Here is a 19,820-nt window from a genome sequence, read left to right as displayed (position 1 = left end):
ATTTACTGTAAAAAGGTCAGTAATGGGAAAGCCTAGACATTTGTTTTTAGTGATTTAAAGGGATTGCCCCACAAAAATATTCTAGTTTTCAAACCAGCCCCTGGATCTGAATACTTTTGTGATTGCATGTAATTAAAAATGTAGTTTAGTTACTAAGTTATTCAATGAAATCTGTTTAGCGCCACCTGCTGTTTGTTCTTTTTCCTAATTTCTGTGTCCACCTCACTGAGATGGCCGCACATGCTCAGATCCATCCTTCAACTGCCACCAGCTGCAGCAAAAAGGACATGTCCCTGGAGCAATGAATGGGGAGATCTCTGGACCCATGTGAGGTACAGGGCTGGTCCTAGCTTTGTTAGAAAGAGATTGTCATGGACTATATGATGTCTGATTTTTTGTTTTTACATTATTCATGGGATAAACTCTTTAAGATACAGAGTGTACATCTAAGAACTTGCTTATAAAGAGTCAACCCCCCCCCCCTCCTCCCATGACTCTTTAGGATGTTCTGTCTTGTGCCCTATTACATGTATGACTGATAACTTCTATATTATAATTCTTCCATCTGCCGCCATCTTGATTGAAGATCTCGCACAAATAATTCCCGTGCTCTGTGACGTATGATGTCATTACGGGGCGCGCAAAATTTTGCACTAGATCTTCCATCAAGATGGTGGCAACCAGCTCATCGCGATTAGGTAAGTATGGATGAGGTAAGTATGATTTCATTTATTTACTAGCAGAAGGACCTGTTTCATTTAATGTTTGTGAGTGTCGTTAAAAGATATCGACAGTATCCCCCATAACAGTGACCTCCACAGCCCCCCACCCCTTAACACTAAACCCCCCAACCCTTAACACTAAACCCCCCATAGTCCCCACCTCCTTAAAATGTGACCTCCACAGCAGCCCACCCCCTTAACTTTGACCTTCACAGCAGCCCACTCCTTTAACAGTGACCTCCACCCCCCCCCCCAGGGCATTATTGTCTTTAATTGACAGTACATAAAACCCCACAGAATTAGTATACACTTAAGGTCATGTGAGTTACATCCGCCTCTACAACAACATTGGCTAAGAGTCGCAATCGAAATCATATTAAGGCCTCATGCACACGGCCGTGGCCCTTATTGTGGCCCCCAAACAGCGGGTCCGCAATATGCGGGCACCGGCCGTGTGCTCCCCACATCACAGATGCGGACGCATTTACTTGAATGCATCCACAGTCTGAGAGCCACGGTGCGGTACGGAGGCACAGAACCCCACGGAAGCCCTACGAACTGCCTCCGTGGGATTCCTCTCCGTGTCTCCACACCACAAAAACATAGAGCTTGTTCTATTTTTTTTTTTAAGGTGCGGATGGATCACGGACCCATTGCACGGAACGGCCGTGTGCAAGAGGCCTAACACACACATAAGCTGTCTTCTACTAAGAATGTGCTTTGTTGCCTATAGCAACCAATCAAAGCTCATATTAATGACCTGTAGCAAAATAAAAGCTGAGCTGTGATTGGTTGCTATCTGCAAACTGATGAATATCCAGACTTAGGCCTCTTTCACACGAGCGTGGCGTGTGAGGGCCCGATAAGATGCGGGTGCGTTGAGGTAAAATGCGTGATTTTTTCGTTTTAATGCAAAGCGTTTTAATGCATTTTGCACGAGCGTGAGAAAAATTGTCACGTTTGGTACCCAGACCCAAACCCGGACTTGTGTAGATTTTATTATTTTCCCTTATAACAAGGTTATAAGGGAAAATAATAGCATTCTTAATACAGAATGCAAAGTAAATTAGGAATGGAGGGGTTAAAAAATAAAAAAATAAAGTTAACTTACCTGCTCCATAGCTGCCGGTCTCTGTTCTATCTTCAGGACCTGGCAAAAGACCTGTGGTGACGTCACTGTGCTCATCACATGGTCCAATCACATGGTTCATCACCATGGTGAGGGACCATGTGATTGGACCATGTGATGTGACGTCACCACAGGTCCTTAGCCGGCAGCTCAACATTACAGAAGAAGACAGAGATCCGCAACTACGCGATCAAGTGGACTTGGTGAGTAATTATTTTTTTTTTTAACCCCTCCATCACTATTTTACTTTGCATTCTGTATTAAGAATGCTATTATTTTTCCTTATAACCATGTTATTTTTCCTTATAACAATACAGATCGGGTCCCCAGCCCGATCGTCACCTAGCAACCATGCGTGAAAATCGCACCGCAACGGCACTTGCTTGCGGATGCTTGCGATTTTCACGCGGCCCCATTCGCTTCTAAGGTGCCTGCGTTGCGTTAAAAACGCAGAATATAGAGCATGCTGCGATTTTCACGCAACGCACAAGTGATGCGTGAAAATCACAGCACATGTGCACAGCCCCATAGAAATGAATGGGTCCGGATTCAGTGCGGGTGCAATGCGTTCACATCACGCATTGCACCCGTGCGGAATACTCGCCCGTGTGAAAGGGGCCTTAGGGTCCATTCACGCATCCGCACTTTGGGTCCGGATCCATTCATTTTCAATGGGGATGGAAAAGATGCAGACAGCACATAGCGTGCTGTCCGCATCCGCATTTCCGGAGCGCGGCCCCAAACTTCCGAACAAAAATAGAACATGTCCTATTCTTGTCCGCAGCTGCGGACAAGAATAGGTATTTCTATTGGGGTGCCGGGTCGGTGTTTTGCAGATCCGTAATTTGCGGATCCGCAAAACACTGCGGACATGTGAATGGACTTACTTAGATTAATAAGCGTATTTTTGGCAAATAATTGGAAAGCGCAGGGTGAAAATTTCCACTCTACACATAGACTATGATGTTCCCGAGTCACAGGAGGCGGCTGTGCCAAATTTTGTGATTGTAAGTGCGACGGTGCGGATTCCTTTAGCGGACACACACACACACACATACAGCTTTAGATATTAGATTTATTTTTTTTACACTGTTACGCGCCATCTGATAGATACAATGACGGGGGGGGGGGGGGGGGGGGGGCGACGCTCCCTGTCATTTCACCCACTACTTACAAAGAAGTAATTCGGCACAAAGCAAATTTTTTTGTAAAATTCGTCAAAGCAGCTGAATCAAATTTGTCAGTACTTCGCTCTTCTCTAGTCACTGACCAAAACACTGACGTGTGAATGAGGCTTTAGACTTAATGACTCGCCCCAGTTCAGTGCTGGGCCCCGTGGTGGTCTGGTCACTGGTGCATTATGGCTCCTGATGTAGTGATCACCCACGGGAGAGACGGGTGTGGCTCTGAGATGATTTCCAGAATGTCTTTTCTATCCCGCTTCGCTGATCCTCCTCTCGTCACACAAGAGTCGCTGGAATGTCTTGTCTTGTAATTTCGCCGCGTGAATCGGTGAAAGCGTCTCATTCACACTTCCAGATTAGGTCACTTTCATCTCTTGTGCAGCCGAGGAAATGACTCCCTTATGGAAAACCTGACTCGTGATTCCAGCTCCCCGGAGGACCATTTGATTTTCACTTTGACTAACGGTAGAAAATAGGAGAAACTTTACATTTCGCACACAAATGAGAATGGAAATGATAGAAAATTGTGTCGTTATGGGAGTTTGGGTCACCAGGCTGGAGAATTGGAGATAGAGGTTACATGGTCTCCATGCAAAGACTGGACCTTCTTTTATTCTAAAGCATGTCCTAGTTAATACAAAATAGTCATAAGTCATTTGACATTTGTGTCATCTGTGGGGTTCACCGGTGGACTGGGGTCTCCTAAGATCTGGTTTGCTGGTAATGGCCTCTAAAAGAAAGGGATAATGAGGGAGTTGTGCTTAGCTGTCTCCATTATATTCCGTTATTTGAATCCCAAATTGAGGAACATTTTAAAGTCTACTCCCTATTTGCCAAGGAACGCCCCTGAAATGGAAATTCTATCCAATTTTCTGGGAGCTCCACCTTTATGGACAACTGACTCTTAGGGCAGTCCTGAAAAATTGGCAGGGGCATGCTGCTGGGGGGTACAGAGACGGACAGCAGAGTGGGCATGCTGCTGGGGGGTACAGAGACGGACAGCAGAGTGGGCATGCTCGTCTGCTTCTTATACATGCGTATCTTTGGCTAGAATACCCCTTCAAAAGATTTTTCATCTAAATTTATGTTTTAAAAATATCTGCCCTATCAGTTCTTCTTGAAGCTGAATGTTTGAGATAGACTGGTGTCTCAGGACTATGGATTGGTGCGGTGCTGCCATACCATTGCCAGATCTCATACTGCAGTATTAAAGGGGTGCCCTGTTTATGAAACTGTTTTCTTAGACCCTTTTAGAGAGTCCTGTGGTCAGGAGGATCCTCATCTCTTGGCCACAGTGGAGAGTAGTTACGAAGAACGTCTCTCTCTCCCTCTCCGGAGGACTTGTTCTGTCCCGTTTTTTTTTGTCTACAAGATACAACAATCCTGGCGCCTGCATTCATGGAAGCAGCGCTCCTCCACCTCAGTGCTCGTCTGGATGCGGAGCTCCACTGAGGATACCTTTGCTGTACATGAATACCAGGCTTTGTGTGCACATCTGCTTCACCTGACATTCTTGGAGCTCGGTGAATAGTTGTCATCGCTGCAGATTCTGAACTTAGGATAATGGTTTGATTATTTATTCTGCACAGTCCGGGAGTCCAAAACTGCAGTGAATGGAAACATTAAAGGGGTTTTCCGGGATTTTAATAATGATGACCTATCCTCAGGATAGGTAATCAATATCCGATTGGTGGTGGTCCAACACACCCTGCACCCACGGCGATCAGCTGGTTGAAGAGAAGACGTGCCGCATGCAAGTGCAGCCTTCCCTTCATTCTTTACCTGCTCGCGGTCGGCGTCGCAGCGGTGAGCAGTGTAATTACAAGAAGCCGTCCCATTCAAATGTATTGGAATGAGTTGTCCCATTGAAGTGAATGTAAAAATACGTTAAAATAATATAGATATGTGGTATTGCCAGATTCGTACCGACCTGGAGAATGAGTTTTTACTGTAATCAGTTTTACCGTATAGGAAAATCGCCTGGTCTTGAAAGGGTTAAAGGGGAAAAACGGGCCAAGAAATCCACAGAGGAGCCTGCGGTCGGTGTGTGCACTCAGGGGTCTGCGGCCCATTGCCTCACTATTTCTCCATTCTGGGTTGTCTGATACCTGCTCACTTTATGACTATTATATGACTTGTATTACTAGAAGTTTATATGGCTAATATCACTAGTATATGGTTAATATTACTAGCCCCTACAACTAGTATAAGCTCTATCTCTAGTATATGGTTAATATTCCTAGTATACAGCCCCTACCACTAGTATATGGCTGTATCACTAGTATATGGTTGTATCACTAGTATATGGCTGTATCACTAGTATATGGCTGTATCACTAGTATATGACACTGTATCACTAGTATATGGCTGTATCACTAGTATATGGCTGTATCACTAGTATATGACACTGTATCACTAGTATATGACACTGTATCACTAGTATATGACTGTATCACTAGTATATGACACTGTATCACTGGTATATGGTGCTATGACTAGTATATGATTCCAATCACTAGTATATGGCTGTATCGCTAGTATATGGCTGTATCACTAGTGTATGGCTGTATCACTAGTATAAAGCTATATCACTAGTATATGACACTGTATCACTGGTATATGGCGCTATGACTAGTATATGATTCCAATCACTGTATCACTAGTATATGGCTGTATCACTAGTATATGACACTGTATCACTGGTATATGGCGCTATGACTAGTATATGATTCCAATCACTGTATCGCTAGTATATGGCTGTATCGCTAGTATATGGCTGTATCGCTAGTCTATGGCTGTATCACTGGTATATGGCTGTATCACTGGTATATGGCTGTATCACTGGTATATGGCTGTATCACTGGTATATGGCTGTATCACTGGTATATGGCTGTATCGCTAGTATATGGCTGTATCGCTAGTATATGGCTGTATCGCTAGTGTATGGCTGTATCGCTAGTCTATGGCTGTATCACTAGTATATGGCTGTATCGCTAGTATATGGCTGTATCGCTAGTCTATGGCTGAATCACTAGTATATGGCTGTATCACTAGTATATGGCTGTATCGCTAGTATATGGCTGTATCGCTAGTCTATGGCTGAATCACTAGTATATGGCTGTATCACTAGTCTATGGCTGTATCACTAGTTTAGTATTGTGTAGTATTGCAGCTCAGCCCCTTTCATTTCAATGAAGGTGCCTTGCAAAACCAGACACCATCCATGGACAGGTGTGGTGGTGTTCATGGAAAAGAGCCTCCATGTTCCCCTAATTCTGGACAACCCCTTTAAGTCCTCCTTTAGGTTACGATTGGTTGTACAGTCTGCATCACAGCAGATGACACTTTCAGCTCTGCTGCATTCACTAACTCAGGTCTGCTACATGTGTCTGTAGCACCAGGGCAGGGTTCTGCACCTGTACTCACTGCAGTCTGATTCTCCGTCCAGAAGAGGACATTTCCCTCCTATATTAGGGTCTATGCATTCTGCTTGCACTGAAATTCTGCTTCGGGCACTGGAGATAAGTATATGAGTGAGGTATCGGCAGAAAACCGTGTCATGAATTTCTATTAAATTACTCCTTGTAGGAGGCATCCATTTAGCAGAGATGGAATTACTGATATCAAAGCGAAGATTGCACAGTTTGGTTTTTAGAGAGAAATTGTTTTTCAGATATGTGAAAAAAAAAAAGGTAAATACTCAAAAAAGCTCAAGCAGGACTTGTGATGTTTACGCTCTAAAAAGGTAGTAATGTTTACCAGCTAAATTTAAAGGCTATGGACACCTTTGGGGGCATTTTAATGATTGCATTCTACTTATTTGGGGCTAAAAATCACTTTTTCATTTGGTCTTCATTAAAAAATGTTCCGCCATTGCTGAGATACTGTAGTTAAAAATCAGTCTGTTTGCAATCTGTCATGTTTTCTTAGAATCCTGTCAACTGACATCTCATGTGTAGCAGTTATCTCTGATCTTCAGAACCAGCGTCGTACTGGAGTTCCTTGGGCTCACCTGAGGAAATTACTCTCAGAGCCCAAACCTAAGACAGAGACCCTAGTAGACAGGGATTAGTTCAAAAGGCAGCTCTAAATACAGTTTTTCTCATGGACCTTTTGGGCCCATTATGGCTTCATACACGAGGCTCACCACAGGATCCTCTGGTACTCTGGTCAGTCCCACCCTGTCCTGACCTCATAAACATGAGCCATCAGATAACAGGATTCAAAGAAAACAGAAAAAGTGATAGACTGATTTTTTAAACCCTGTATCTCAGAAATGGATGAACCTTTTTCAATAAAGAACAATTGAAAAAATTATTTTTAGCCCAAAATGAGTAAAATGCAATGTAATGCCTTTAAAGGGGTTGCACAGGATTAGAAAAACTTGGCTGCTTTCTTCCAGAAACACAGCCATCTCCATCCACAGTTTGTATGTGTGGTATTGCAGCTCAGCCTCGATCACTTCACTGGGACTGCGCTGTAATATCACTTACAACCGGTGGACAAGTGTGGGGCCGTTGCTGGAAGAAAGAAGCCATGTTTTTCTGATCCTTGAAATGCCCTTTAAGAAAACATTTATTATGTTTTGTATATCATAAAGACGACCCCTTTTTTAGGGCCTAATGGGGTATATTGATGACAACTACTTCCTTTGGTAGACTTTTTCATACTGTGGCACGAACGGCAGTATTTTGTGCTGCACTGTGGTATTTGGTTCTGCTGGGGCGGTATTATGTTCTGCACTACAGTATTGCTGGCCCCGCCTACTTCTGTTGTTACTGCCTACTTGTGTTGCTGTCACGCTCCCTCAGGTGACTGGTGTCAGGAGATCAGAGAGACTGGCTGAGCGTGGAGAAATCTAACAGCCTCCTTGATATCTCTTTATTCAGTGTTGATAGGGTTAATGACCACTTCCCCTTTCTCAGCTGTTGCTCAGTGGTCATCACTTCTACCCTTTATAGTCTCACCCCACCCTTCTGACTATTCGGTAGATCGCTTAATTTGGGTTCGGCTGAACTGGTGTGAGATCATCTCTGGTGTTCCTGTTCTTCCATCTCTTCTCTACAGAATTTAAGTGTCTCGTTTGTTTGAGACAGAGACTTCCATTCGTCCATCTGGGGAGGAATGGGTTGTCTCTGGTCCTAAACTTATTCCAGGGCCTTATAGGGAAATCAGGGCCTAGGTATCCTGCATATGAATATTCCTACCTTCAAGGTCTATTCATATTGATAGGTAGTCAGGGTCCGGATTAGGGTTGTCTAGGAGGTGACCTGTTTCTTCCCTAGTTTCCAGGCCCAGTTACTGTTCCCATTCCCTCCTGTGTTCAGTGTGGAGTCCCCCCACTGATCGTGACAGTTGCCCCACCTTCTGTCACTTGAGATCCACCTACAACATAGGGTCCCTTTTAGTTTTTTTTCCAGGACAACTATAAGTTCCCTGTCTGCGCCGGCTACATTATTTATACAGTCTATTATTTAATGGTAGCACATTGGTTGTTTGCTCTGTGAATCTGTATGTTGGTCTTCCCACATGATTTTCTGAGAAGGTAATTCTGGTCTCTGTCTCTGTGTTTCAGCATACCGATCTGTGTCAGTACATGGACAAATACCCCGGGGGTCTGAATCCTGACAATGTGAAGGTAAGTGCCTTATCCTACACAATGCAGATTAGTAGTGGGCTCCATATGTGGTCAGGGGGTGGGACTGTTGTTGTAGAGAGTCACATTTAAAGAATGATGCCATCAAGGCGATCAGGATGGGTCAGATCTCACTCATGGTTATATACTGTATACTGTAGATGTAGCCCCCACTTCTTATGGAGCTTGTGAAAAACCGTCCCCCGATAGCGTGCCTTTGTTGACCATAATTCACAAAGGAGGGATGAAATGGCCTACGGATCCATCTGTCCTTCTTAGAGGCCTTTAACGTGATGGTGGAGAATGAATATTTGTATGGACATTCCTTCACCCAGTTGTTGCCCCATCTAAACATCCTGCCAGTCACCCGACAGACAGGGGCATCATATCTTTTATGCAGTATTAAAATGGCACCGTATGTGTCCTGCAAAGCCACTTTTATTACACTTCACTCACCTATCGGAGAATATTTGTAATATACTTACTATTCTGATATTGCTTGGATCGGCCTCTCCTGATCCCAGTCACGCAACACTTCTCTTCTGAAAATCCAGCTTCTGCCGACATCACTCGCCGCAAGCCGAGGAGAGGATAGGAGTGATAGTAGCAAGAATGGTGGTTGTGATTAGTACTCAGTCTGAGGCTTCCTTGGGCCATGCAGTGATGGGAAAGATACACGTTTTTTTTCCCTTTCGGGACACACTCTGGTCTTGGTTTACTTCTGCCTGATGGTGGTTTGAGGTGCCCTTAAGGTTTAGCTGCGGACTGCAAATTCCTGTCCGCAATGCCCAAGCACCAACCGTAGGGCCGCAGCATGCGGACGTGGACCCATTCACTTGAATGAGGTCTGTGAACCGCATCCAGGGTTTCGCACCGCAAAAAAGTAGTGCATGCACTACTTTTTCTCGGTGTCGAAGCACGGAGATAAAACCCGAGGAGGTACTCTGTAGTGCTTCCGTGGGGTTCGGTGCCTCAGTTCTGCACCGCACCTTCCGGATTGCGCACCTATTAAAATGAATGGGTCCGCATCCGTGATGCGGAGCAAAAGGCCAGGGTCCGTATTTTGCGGGCCTGCAGTTTTAACACAAGATGCAATTTTCCAGACTTCACAGGTCACTCGGCTGCAAAAATAGTTAATAGGCCAAGATATCTCTTTATAGAAATTTTCCTCACACTGAACTTCTCTAGCTGACTTTTGCATAACCATCCAGAAATAGAGGTGCAACATGTACGATGCAACCACAGGGCAGACCCCAACGTCAGACTATGCTCTGTACCCTTTTACAGGTTGCCATACTCGGTTAATGTTACTACAGGTTTCCTCAGTGGGATGTAGTATGATGGGCATATTTGGATTCTGCCTTGTTTAGCCTTGTCCAGGGCTGGTAGCCTTTACACTTCTGGACAATGTTGCTGTAGATATAATAAGGTCCTTTCAGACAGCTTATCTCCACAGAGCTTCTACTCGCACCTCTCCTTAACTCTGGAATACCTTTCTGTATGTAAAATTTAAAAAAATGTAATTTGCCTTGCTCTGACTGATACCTAATCCAGGGCTGGCTTTACTAGCTGCTGTGACACATAGCATGGTGCCTCTCCATGAGCTAACTCTATATTCTGTCTATCCACTTCTCACAATATAGAGAGGGTGACAACAGCCGCAGCTATTGGTGCATGAAGATACAGTCTATTTAAAGGGGTTGTGCTACTAATGTAAATATACAGATATCGCGGCTTTTTTTCTCTAAACACCACCATTGATCAAGACTACCTTATTTTAACGTTATTAGCCTGCCATTGTGCCCTGTGGCAAATCTGTTTCGATATTCAGTTGCTGTTGGTTACGTCCTGCATTGGAACCTTGCAGGGGTGCAACTAGCCTTTCTGCTGCCTCAGGCGAAAACTGAAACAGCAAAACCCCAATGACAATTTCTTAACCTAACCCCTTCCCTTCAGTCCATGGTCCTTCGGCTGCCCCGTCCCTTGCCCCTACCTGCTGCTGCCTCACCTGGCCTCATTGGTGGTGCACCCCTGAAACCTTGTAATGTAGGATGTAGGTAGTGTCATTGGTAACAACAAAGGGTGTAGTTAATGTCACGTGTTCTGCTGATGTCCGGACACAGCTCACTGCCCTGAGGCGTGATGGGACAGCAGACGCATGACAAACCAGGGAGTAGGATTCAAGCATGGGGGGTAAGAGAAAACTGCAAACGAGGTAAATTTGAGAAAGAAAAAAATATATATCCAAGGAGGAATGGGAGCTAGAGTAATTGATGAAAGTAAACCTTAGAGTGAAATGTAGTTTATGGCACAACGCCTTTAACGCCTTGGTCAGCACAAATACATGAAATGCACATGTTACATCAAAAGCCCAGCTTTACAACCTTCTTGCAGTGCACCACTACCATAGTAATGGGACGCCGCACACATTTCCTTTATCAGGATTCTGGCCGGGGCCGTCTGTGGAAATATTTGCATTGTTACGAATTACCATGATTGCGCCACTCCCTGTCCATGTACTCCTCAGATGCCACCTTCATAGCTGATCGCGGCATCTGACATTAACATTAAAGTGTGAAATAAAAAATAAATAAACAATCTCATACTTGCCTCATCCACTTGATTGCGAAGAGTCGGTCGCCGCCAACTTGATTAAAGATCCAGAGCGAAATCTTGCACGGCCCATGATGTCATCACCACGTCGGGTCGCTGTGCACAGGATTTCGTGCAAGATCTTCGCACGCTAACAGATGAGGTAAGTATGAAGCGCGTATGAAAGTATGAATCAGTTTGTTAGCATGAAGCCAAATTTGCTGCAAATTGACTTTGATTCACTCAACACTACTAAAAACTATTCCTCTTCCTGCGCAAGCTCCTGAATCCACCTCATCTGTGCATGCAACAGGGAGATAAATAGCTCTATCCCATCCATAGCACAGGCCAGAAAAGCTAGATTTGACTGAATGGATTCAAGTGCATGGGTCTAGGCAGCAATACCAAGCACAACCACTATACAATGTGTGGCGCTGTGCTTGGGATGCTGTAAGGAGTAGTAATGGCCAGTTCGCCGTGTTCGCCCGCAAACACATGCGGGCTGCCATCTTAAATCACAAGTCCGGCGATGCACAGGTAAGTCCTTACCTGTGCCTGTGCGCGAGCCGGTCTGAAACCAATGCGGTCACTGGGCGCAGGCAGTTCCGAGAACAGCCGCCGGGGGCCTTGAGCCAATCATTGGCTGCAGCAGTTACTCCGTGGTCAGTGATTGGCTGCAGCATCACGTGTCCATATCAAGAATTGACCTGGAAGTAGAGCCTAGTGGGGAACTTGGGAAGCGTCAGACGGGAGCGGTGGACGATCGGCGTAGTATTACTTTTTACTGGCCGACAACCTCTTTTAATATAATAATATATTACATTTTACCCTTAATTATTATTATTATTATTATTATTATTATTATTATATTTTACGCTTCTATTTTCTAACAGACTATAATTGACCCTCTCGTTCTCAATTCATTTTTCTGTACGTTTTTTATTTTATTTTTTGAGTTTATCCCTTTTTTATTGTTAAGATTAGCAGTTCTGTATGAAGCTTTCCGGTGGTGGCAGCAGATGATGAATGGGACGCATTGGTTTGATATTAACATAGCGGAGACAATACTGGCGTGTGTCCAGAAAGTGGGGAGGGGGCTGTATTAATTATGCAGTCGGCACAACGTCTCTCTTTCACACTGAATGGGTGAATCCGGCATGCCCTTTAATAAAGCTGTCTGTCTCAATAGCTGGTGTCTCGTAGGATACAATTCAGTCCAGCGCTCTCTCTTCTAACCATCTATTTAAATTAGATGAGATGTCGACGAGTTACTTATCTGAATTGTTTCCATTTGCTTTGGGGGCTTTATCCTGTCATTCAGAAGGTCTTGTGTCAGGATAAATTGCATTATTTGAATACATTTTTGCATGCAGAGGTTCGTGCTGGCTGTTGTCTTGATGTGAGGGACATTTATCACAATTGTAAAAAAAAAAAAAAAATATATATATATATATATACACACACTACTCACAAAAAGTTAGGGATATTTGGCTTTGGAGTGAAATTTATGGAAAATGTAAAAAGTTCCCGCTCCAGTGATATTATTTAAGGAAAGTAGGACATTTAAGCAGAAGCAGCAATGGTGATTTCCTCATCTCAAACAATTTATTGAAACAAAAGCCGACCCCAGTGCTGGGTATACCACCACAAAATGTCAATGTCTCAAAAACTTGTCGTGTGGCCTTGAGTATCAATTACAGCTTGACAACGACGTCTCCTGCTGTCCACAAGTCGCCTTATTCTCTGCTGAGGCATGGCATCCCACTCTTCTTGAAGGGCGGCCCTCAGGTCATTGAGGTTCTGGGTACAGAGTTACGAGCCTCTACACGGCGACTTAGCTGATCCCATAGGTTTTCAATGGGATTCAGGTCTGGAGAAAGTGCAGGCCACTCCATTTCAGGTTCCCCCGGTCTCCAGCAGCCGTTCTCTAATGATGAGACCTCGATGAGCTGGCGCATTGTAGTCCATGGAGATTAAATCAGGCCTGTGTTGTTCATGCAGAGGCACAATAAGTGGATTAATGAGGTTCTTCACGTGGTATGGGCTTGTCACTGGACCATTCACAGTGTAGGGCAGTACTCTATTGACTAGACACACCTGCTCACACTGTAACACCACCACCAAAGGCTCGTCTGGTGACAACAGTGGCTGATGCATAGCGCTCTCCTTGACGTCTCCAACATCGTTGGCGGCCATCATTTCTGCTCAGCGTGAATAGACTTTCATCAGTGAACAGCACTGAGGCCCACTGGCCAATGCAAGACAATGACCCTGTGCCTGGTGGTGTGGTCAGGTACCATTCCAGGTCATCCAGCACGCAGACCACACTGATGTAAACGTTTTTGAATGGTCTGACGTGACACTTCGGTGCCTCTCACCTCTTTCAAATGTGCCTGGAGTTGTGTGGCATTCATCATCCGGTTCTGCAGGGCATTGTTCACAATGAAGTGTTCATCAGTGTGGGATGTGGCCAAAGGACGTCCACTTCTCTGCCTTTCGGTGACTCTTCCGGTGTCTCTATCTCTGTTACAACCTGATAATGACACTCTGTGACACCCTAAGTTCAGTGGCCACTTCTGTCTCAGAACATCCTGCTTGAAGCCTCACAATGGCGAGGTACTGTTGATACATTGTTAGGTGTCGTCTTGGTCTCATGATGTCAAAATGTGAATAGCATGATGAGGAGGACTGTTTAAATACCAATTCTAATTGAACCAGGTAATCTATTGGGCGATTCATGGATCATACACCTGTTTGTGAATTTTGCCGTTAAGCTCCTTGTAAGAGAACAGCAAGTTGTCCAAAAAGTGCTGAAACATTGACGAGCTGGACATGTGCATTCAGAAGTTTAGAGAAGGTCACATTAAGGTCACCTGTAAAGGTTAGACTGCATTTTAGTCTCATCCTGAAATTTCATCCACAAGCCAAATATCCCTAACTTTTTGTGAGTAGTGTAGATAGATAGATAATAGAAACAGAAACTATCCGGTTTCTACCTGTACAATACACCTCAACTTATATATTTCATTATTTGAGCCAATTTGGAACTTAAAATATCTATATATGATTTTTGCCCTAATATTTAAAGGGGTATTCTAGCACAGGGGCTGCATCCAAAAGGTGGGGTTGTAGATAGATAGATAGACATATATACAGTATAATTTATATTAGAAAGAAAATGGGATGGATAGATCGATACATATTAGATAGATAGTCAAAGTAGCAAAAAGGCAGCGCTCCAAAATTAGTAAAAAGCGCTTCTCAAGCGCTTGAGAAAGACTCTAGTGTTGAGCCGAAATGTCGCGTATCCACATGAGTGAATAAAAGCATTTTCTTCATTTTGTACTGATTTTGGAGTGCTGCCTTTTTGCTACTTTGTGTATTGGGCAATAGTCTAGTCCCTTCTGGCGTGCACCCTTTTTTGTTTAAGTTGGACGTAGTGCTGCCAGATTTTTGCTTTATATAGATAGACAGAGATAGATAGTAGATAGATAGTCGATAGTAGATTATAGATACTAGATAGATAGTAGATAAATAGTAGATAGTAGATTGTAGATAGATAGTAGATTGTAGATAGATTGTAGATAGATAGTAGATAGTAGATAAATAGTATATAGTAGATAAATAGTATATAGTAGATAGATAGTAGATTGTAGATAGATAGTAGATTGTAGATAGATAGATAGTAGATAGTAGATAGATAGTAGATTGTAGATGGATGATAGATAGTAGATAGATAGTAGATAGATAGATAGTAGATAGATAGTAGATAGATAGTAGATAGATAGTAGATAGATAGATAGTAGATAGATAGTAGATAGTAGATTGTAGATAGATGATAGATTGCAGATAGATAGTAGATAGATAGTAGATTGTAGATAGATAGTAGATAGTAGATAGATAGTAGATTGTAGATAGATAGTAGTTAAATAGTATATAGTAGATAGATAGTAGATTGCAGATAGATAGTAGATAGATAGTAGATAGTAGATAGATAGTAGGTAGATAGTAGATAGATAGTAGATAGTAGATAGATAGTAGATAGATAGTAGATAGATAGTAGATAGTAGATAGATAGTAGATTGTAGATAGTAGATAGATTGTAGATAGATAGTAGATTGTAGATAGATAGTAGATAGATAGTAGATTATAGATAGTAGATAGATAGTAGATAGTAGATAGATAGTAGATTATAGATAGTAGATTATAGATAGTAGATAGATAGTAGATTATAGATAGTAGATTGTAGATAGTAGATAGTATATTGTAGATAGATAGTAGATTGTAGATAGATAGTAGATTGTAGATAGATAGTAGATTGTAGATAGATAGTAGATTGTAGATAGTAGATAGATAGTAGATTGTAGATAGTAGATAGATAGTAGATAGTAGATAGATAGTAGATTGTAGATAGATAGTAGATTGTAGATAGTAGATAGATAGTAGATTGTAGGTAGATAGTAGATTGTAGATAGATAGTAGATTGTAGATAGTAGATAGATAGTAGATAGATAGTAGATTGTAGATAGATAGTAGATTGTAGATAGATAGTAGATAGATAGATAGTAGATAGATAGTAGATAGTAGATAGATAGTAGATAAATGGTAGATTGTAGATAGTAGATAGATAGTAGATTGATAGATTGTAGATAGATGGTAGATTGTAGATAGATAGTAGATGGTAGATTGTAGATAGATAGTAGATTGTAGATAGATAGTAGATAAATGGTAGATTGTAGACAGTAGATAGATAGTAGATTGTAGATAGATAGTAGATTGTAGATAGATAGTAGATTGTAGATAGATAGTAGATAGATAGTAGATTGTAGATAGATAGATAGAGAAAGATAATAGATAGATAAAAATAGAAAAGGAGGCAGCACTCTAATTGAAGTGAAGCCCGGGCACGTTCTCCATTGCTCTGTATTTCTCACCCTCTGGCGCGGTGCAGTCGCTGTTATTGATGATTATGTTTTTAGATCTGCACAATCACATAGAGCGCTAGGCACAATTATTTGAATCTGCGGCATGAAAGGTTATATACAGAGGACGATGAATTACGTGATATTGAGTGTAATTATATAATGACACTTTATTGCAGCACTTTATTGAATTATGAACTAATAAAATCTGTAAATAATGATGGCACTTGTGTGTATACAGAGTATGAGCACATGTAACATTGCTAGAGAAAGGCCTAGTTTTTTTGGTTTTTGGTTTTCTGCTTTATTCCATTGATCCATTCTAAATATTTTATATTGAAATTTTGTTGAATTTGTCACCGTGTAGTAACTGCAGTGTTATTAAGTTTGATAAATGTGCGCATCAGGAGACGGTGAAGTTGATGGAGCTGAGAAGAAGGTGCTATTTTGCCGTTCACAGTCCACAGAGCAGGCAGGTGTGCACGGGTCCAAGTAATATTACACCAAATTAAGGCCGCCTGTCACAGACGCCATAGAGAATCCATTATCCAGGTTGACATTTGTTCATTTTGTATTCCCCCCAGTTTACACTGTCATGTATGTGCTGTCCCCAGCTTCTGTATGATCATATTCGGATGAGTGACATGCAGCTGCCGGGAAAATTGGATTTTTATCCCTTTGTGTAATTTTCATATCGAGTCTACAACAGTGATGGCCAGTTTGCTGTGTTCGCTCGCGAACACATGCGGGCTGCCGTCTTAAATCACAAGTCCGGCAATGCATTGCGGGAACATGCGTGATTTTTCCGCGCGAGTGCAAAACATTGTAATACGTTTTGCACTCGCGTGAGAAAAATCGGCATGTTTGGTACCCAAACCCGAACTTCTTCACAGAAGTTCGGGCTTGGGATTGGTGTTCTGTAGATTGTATTATTTTCCCTTATAACATGGTTCTGAATACAGAATGCATAGTACAATAGGGCTGGAGGGGTTAATTTTTTAAAAAAAATAATTAAACTCACCTTAATCGACTTGCTCGCGAAGCCCGGCTTCTCTTCTGTCTTCCTTTTTGCTGTGTGCAGGAAAAGGACCTGTGGTGACGTCACTCCGGTCATCACATGGGCCATCACATGATCCATCACCATGGTAAAAGATCATGTGACGGACCATGTGATGACCGAGGTGACATCACCAAAGGTCCTTTTCCTGCACACAGCAAAAAAGAAGACAGAAGAGAAGCCGGGTTTCGCGAGCAAGTGGATTAAGGTGAGTTTTATTATTATTATTTTTTTTAACCCCTCCAGCGCTATTGTACTATGCATTCTGTATTCAGAATGCTATTATTTTCCCTTATAACCGTGTTATAAGGGAAAGTAATAATGATCGGGTCTCCATCCCGATCGTCTCCTAGCAACCGTGCGTGAAAATCGCACCGCATCCGCACTTGCTTGCAGATGCTTGCGATTTTCACGCAGCCCTATTAATTTCTATGGGGCCTGCGTTACCTGAAAAACGCACAAAGAGGAGCATGCTGCGATTTTCACGCAACGCACAAGTGATGCGTGAAAATTACCGCTCGTGTGCACAGCCCCATAGAAATGAATGGGTCAGGATTCGGTGCGTTCAACTCGCGCATCGCATTCACCCGTGTGAAAGGGGCCCTAATTGTTTCCTCCTATGTCCTAAGTGATACATTGTTTTATACTGGTGGTGACCCTTCCTCCGGACAGGTCAGGGATCACCAACCTCCGGGACTCCAGATGTTTTGAAACTAACTACAACTCCCAGAATGCTACATTCACTTCTATGGGAGCTGTGAGAACAGCCGGGCATGTTTGCATGCTGGGAGTTGTAGTTTCACAGCTGCTGGAGTGCTGAAGCTTGCTGATTCCTGGGATAGGTCATCAGTATGTGATCGTCGGGGATCTGACTCTCAGCACCCTCGACGATCAGCTGTTTTTGAAGAGGCTGAGCGCCACGGTCTGCTCGCAGCCTGCCAAGCACAGTGCCCTTTATTAGATATGAGCTGTGCTTGGTATTGCAGCTCAGTCCCATTCAAATGGTACCATGTGACCGATGAACGTGACGTCACTGGCCTAGGAAAAGCACCATGGTCCCTTCAAACAGTTGATCGGTGGGGTGCTGGGAGTCGGACACCCACCGATCAGATATTGATGACCTATCCTAAAGATAGGCCATCAGTATTAAACTCTCGGACAATCCTTTAAAAAAAACTAACAAAAAAAAACCAGCACCATATCAGTCCATAGGCTGTTTTTGGTACTGCATTTAAGCTTCAGTCACTTGCATGATAGGGATGATCTGCAATACCACCCTATTAAAGTCGTTATTCACTTTAGGCAATCAATGTTTTAATAGATGACTCCCCCAAAATTAAGCTGATCCCAGGAAGCCCCAGCAATCGGTTACGGAGGAGCCTGGTAGCGAGTGCTCACATTTTTTATGCAGTGTCACCATGAATTGCTGTACGTGGTGCCCTACCGAATACAAAAGGCCATCACATATGTAAATCCTGGGTCCTCCAGAGAGACAGAGGTTGTGTTTTTTTGTGGGACAAGTTGTACTTTAGTGGGGCTATATTTTGATACCTATCTACATTAGTGTTTAATTTATATTTATTTTTTTTGTCAAAAATGAGAAAAATTTAATCTGTCAGTTTTCATTTTATTTCATGGCATAGTAAATGTGTTTTTGTATTTTTTTTTTTTTTTTCGAAGTTACTATTTTATTTATTTTACTTTTATTTTATCCCATATGGGGATTTTTAATTATAATTTTTTTATCTATAAAAGTCCATAGGCCTGTGTAGTTGTAGTACACAGGCAGGGGTTAAGATATGTCTAAGTATGGCCTGACAACAGGGAGTACGGTAAGACACCCCTGGGGTCCTCCCTATGCATGCTGTGAAGCATACAAAGTATTGAACAATTGAACAGTGTGTTTTGTAGGTTTGTTCCTGTTCACGGGGGCACTGTAGCGGTGTCCGCACCATCATACTACCCAACATTTAAAAAAAGTAAAGTTTGGGAGATTTCTGTTTTGTACACCTCACTCCTCAGCAGTCATCTCATTAGCATCCCTGGCAGGATTACTATGGCCCCACCTCCTGAACAACCCAGGAACGCCCCCACTACAAAAACCGATACCATCCACTTTGGGGCAGTGTTTGCCTAACCCCACCCACGGCCCAGGATTGTCCTGGCAAAGTCGGGGCTATTAGCAAATATGCACCATAAGGAAGATGAGTATGTTCATCACGAAGAAGCTACTGACTTTCTCTATAATGGGCAGGCTGAACCGATCCCTTTAGTCATGTTCTGCTTCCTCTTGCCCTGTGCTGTGTATAATACAAATATAATGCTTAGTTGCGTCACCTATTAGATTTTGATGGTGGGCAGTGTGGGAGCGCTACCATGGAGCGCTAAGGGTCCATTCACACGTCCGTTGTTTCTTTCCTGATCTGTTCCGTTTTTTGCAGAACAGATCTGGACCAGTTCTGTACCCATTCATTTTCAATTCATTCATTCATTTTTTTCAGGACCCATTAAAATTGAATGGGTACAGAACTGGTCCAGATCTGTTCCGCAAAAAACGGGAGGGATTGGGAGAGCACAGA

At 42.9% G+C, this 19,820-nt stretch overlaps 1 protein-coding gene across 3 annotated transcripts in view; it reads left to right on the top strand.

Annotated features, from left to right (window-relative positions):
* CDK14 (cyclin dependent kinase 14) overlaps positions 1 to 19,820 on the top strand; it is a 481,017-nt gene that overhangs the window by 199,168 nt on the left and 262,029 nt on the right. For all 3 annotated transcript variants that reach the window (XM_044293158.1, XM_044293157.1, XM_044293159.1), the window contains one exon: positions 8,611 to 8,673. In XM_044293158.1, the coding sequence (XP_044149093.1) occupies positions 8,611 to 8,673 (63 nt within the window). The remainder of the gene's footprint in view (positions 1 to 8,610; positions 8,674 to 19,820) is intronic.

The sequence above is a fragment of the Bufo gargarizans genome, chromosome 5 (genome assembly GCF_014858855.1).
Source record: "Bufo gargarizans isolate SCDJY-AF-19 chromosome 5, ASM1485885v1, whole genome shotgun sequence".
Taxonomy (NCBI): domain Eukaryota; kingdom Metazoa; phylum Chordata; class Amphibia; order Anura; family Bufonidae; genus Bufo; species Bufo gargarizans.
This window is presented reverse-complemented; position numbering and strand designations above follow the sequence as displayed.